The sequence below is a fragment of the Etheostoma cragini genome, chromosome 15 (genome assembly GCF_013103735.1).
Source record: "Etheostoma cragini isolate CJK2018 chromosome 15, CSU_Ecrag_1.0, whole genome shotgun sequence".
Lineage (NCBI taxonomy): Eukaryota > Metazoa > Chordata > Actinopteri > Perciformes > Percidae > Etheostoma > Etheostoma cragini.
In genome coordinates, this window is record NC_048421.1 from 19,170,677 (window position 1) to 19,172,541 (window position 1,865).

Consider the following 1,865-nt stretch of genomic DNA (forward strand, 5'->3'; position numbering starts at 1 on the left):
TCCCAGCTGGTTCCCTGATGTTTTCCTGATGTTTCCCTGATGTTTCCCTGATGTTTCCCAGCTGGTTCCCTGATGTTTCCCAGATGTTTCCCTGATGTTTCCCAGATGTTTCCCAGATGTTTCCCTGATGTTTTCCTGATGTTTCCCTGATGTTTCCCTGATGTTTCCCAGCTGGTTCCCAGATGTTTCCCTGATGTTTCCCTGATGTTTACCTGATGTTTCCCTGTGTTACATCACGGGACACTTAGATTTCTCTGCCTTCATCTGAGGGTTTGTTTCTGCAGGTGAAAGCCTCTCGGGGACTCCTCTCACCACGTCGGCGAGAATCTCGGCTCTAAACATCGTCGGAGAGCTGCTGAGAAAAGTCGGGGTAAGAACCACACACGTTTGATTCTTGACCCGGTACTTTTGAATCAGTTGACTTGTTGTCATGTGAACGCTGCAGGGTGCTTCTGGTTTGATTGCACCCTATTTCTTCTCTGTAGCTGGTAGGTTTCTTGGTTTTTAGAACATAATGCACAAACACACAGTTTGTACACTGACAACTTCAAGACTTTCTGCCACGTGCATGTCTTAACACCTGTTGTTAAAGACCTTGTTATTCTATTTACATCACCACAACTGTTAAAGATCTCAACCTGAACATGTAATCATTTAACTGTTTAGTTTTACTTTATGGTGAGCTGCTAGACTGAGTCCTTGTCGTGTCTGGGTTTTTCCTTCATCCTATCTGGGTGCAGATTAGATTCCTCTCACTACTCCCCATAACACATCGATTCTAAACATTAGGAACTCCCAGTGATGGTAGCCTATGAAGTGAAATGTTTATGGAAGAGCTTAAAACCGTGATTCCTGCGCTGCCTGTAGAACCTGGAGTCCAAGCTGGCGTCGTGTCGGGAATACGTCAACGGGCAGACAGCGAGCCGCAGAGGCCACGCCGGGGGCCAGGGGCCGACGTCGGGCCACAACAGCTCCCCAGAGACCCATCCTGCCAACGGCCTCTACAGCAAGGGGTGAGATGCAGGGCAACAGCTGTGGAGCTCATGTTGCAAAACCACTAAAAATCGCAAAACATAGTCCAGCTTTGATCAGAAATCTAAATCATGTTAAGCCCGCCCACCGACTCCATACGCGATGTGATTGGCCTGACCAGAATTAGATTTTTCCAGCTCGGAAGCCAACGGAGAGTTGCTAGACTGACTCTGGCCTCTAGGGTGCGTCTAGATTTCTGGGCTATAATTTAATCTGCTTGGTGTCTGTTTTTTACGTGCCAGTCAGTGTCTTCTGAAAGCACCAGTGGCGTTCAAAGTCTACTCAATTAAAGATGAAAATTATTAGCACCAAAATGTACTTAACTTATCAAAAGTAAAAGTACTCAAAATGCAGCAGGATGGCTCATTGCAGTGTTATGTTACAGTATGTTACCATATCTTCAGATTATTATTCCTGATGTATTCATTTAAAGTTGTAGCTTGCTAACTGGTTCATATGCTGAATACTGTTAGTATCATTTTAAAAGGTCCACTGTTGTCTGCGTGCACTCATAATCTGAAAAGTGACTGTTGCATAAATGTGCAATATTTCCCTCTAAAATGTACTAAAGTAGAAGGATAAAGTTTCATAAAATAGTAATGAAAAAATAAAGTACAAGTACCTCATAATTGTACTTAAGTACAGTACTTGAGGAATCGTATTTAATAACTCTCCATCCCCCAAATCTGCCGTGTTTCTAAAGGCTGGTGAAGAGGTTGGAGTTCGGAGCGGGAGCCAAGCTGCTGCTGTGAAAGGGAAACACCTCCTCCATGTCCTCCCCCACCTCCCCCACCTCCTCCACCTCCTCCACCACCTGCTCCCCCACCTCCACC

The 1,865-nt window shown here is 45.3% G+C and overlaps 1 protein-coding gene across 1 annotated transcript in view; it reads left to right on the forward strand.

The window, feature by feature from the left end:
* LOC117957995 (nuclear distribution protein nudE homolog 1-like) overlaps positions 1-1,788 on the forward strand; it is a 6,300-nt gene extending 4,512 nt beyond the window's left edge. The window contains exons 7-9 of the mRNA XM_034894162.1: positions 274-370; positions 868-1,013; positions 1,736-1,788. Of these exons, the coding sequence (XP_034750053.1) occupies positions 274-370; positions 868-1,013; positions 1,736-1,784 (292 nt within the window). The 3' untranslated portion in view covers positions 1,785-1,788. The remainder of the gene's footprint in view (positions 1-273; positions 371-867; positions 1,014-1,735) is intronic.
* The last annotated feature ends 77 nt before the right edge of the window (positions 1,789-1,865 follow it).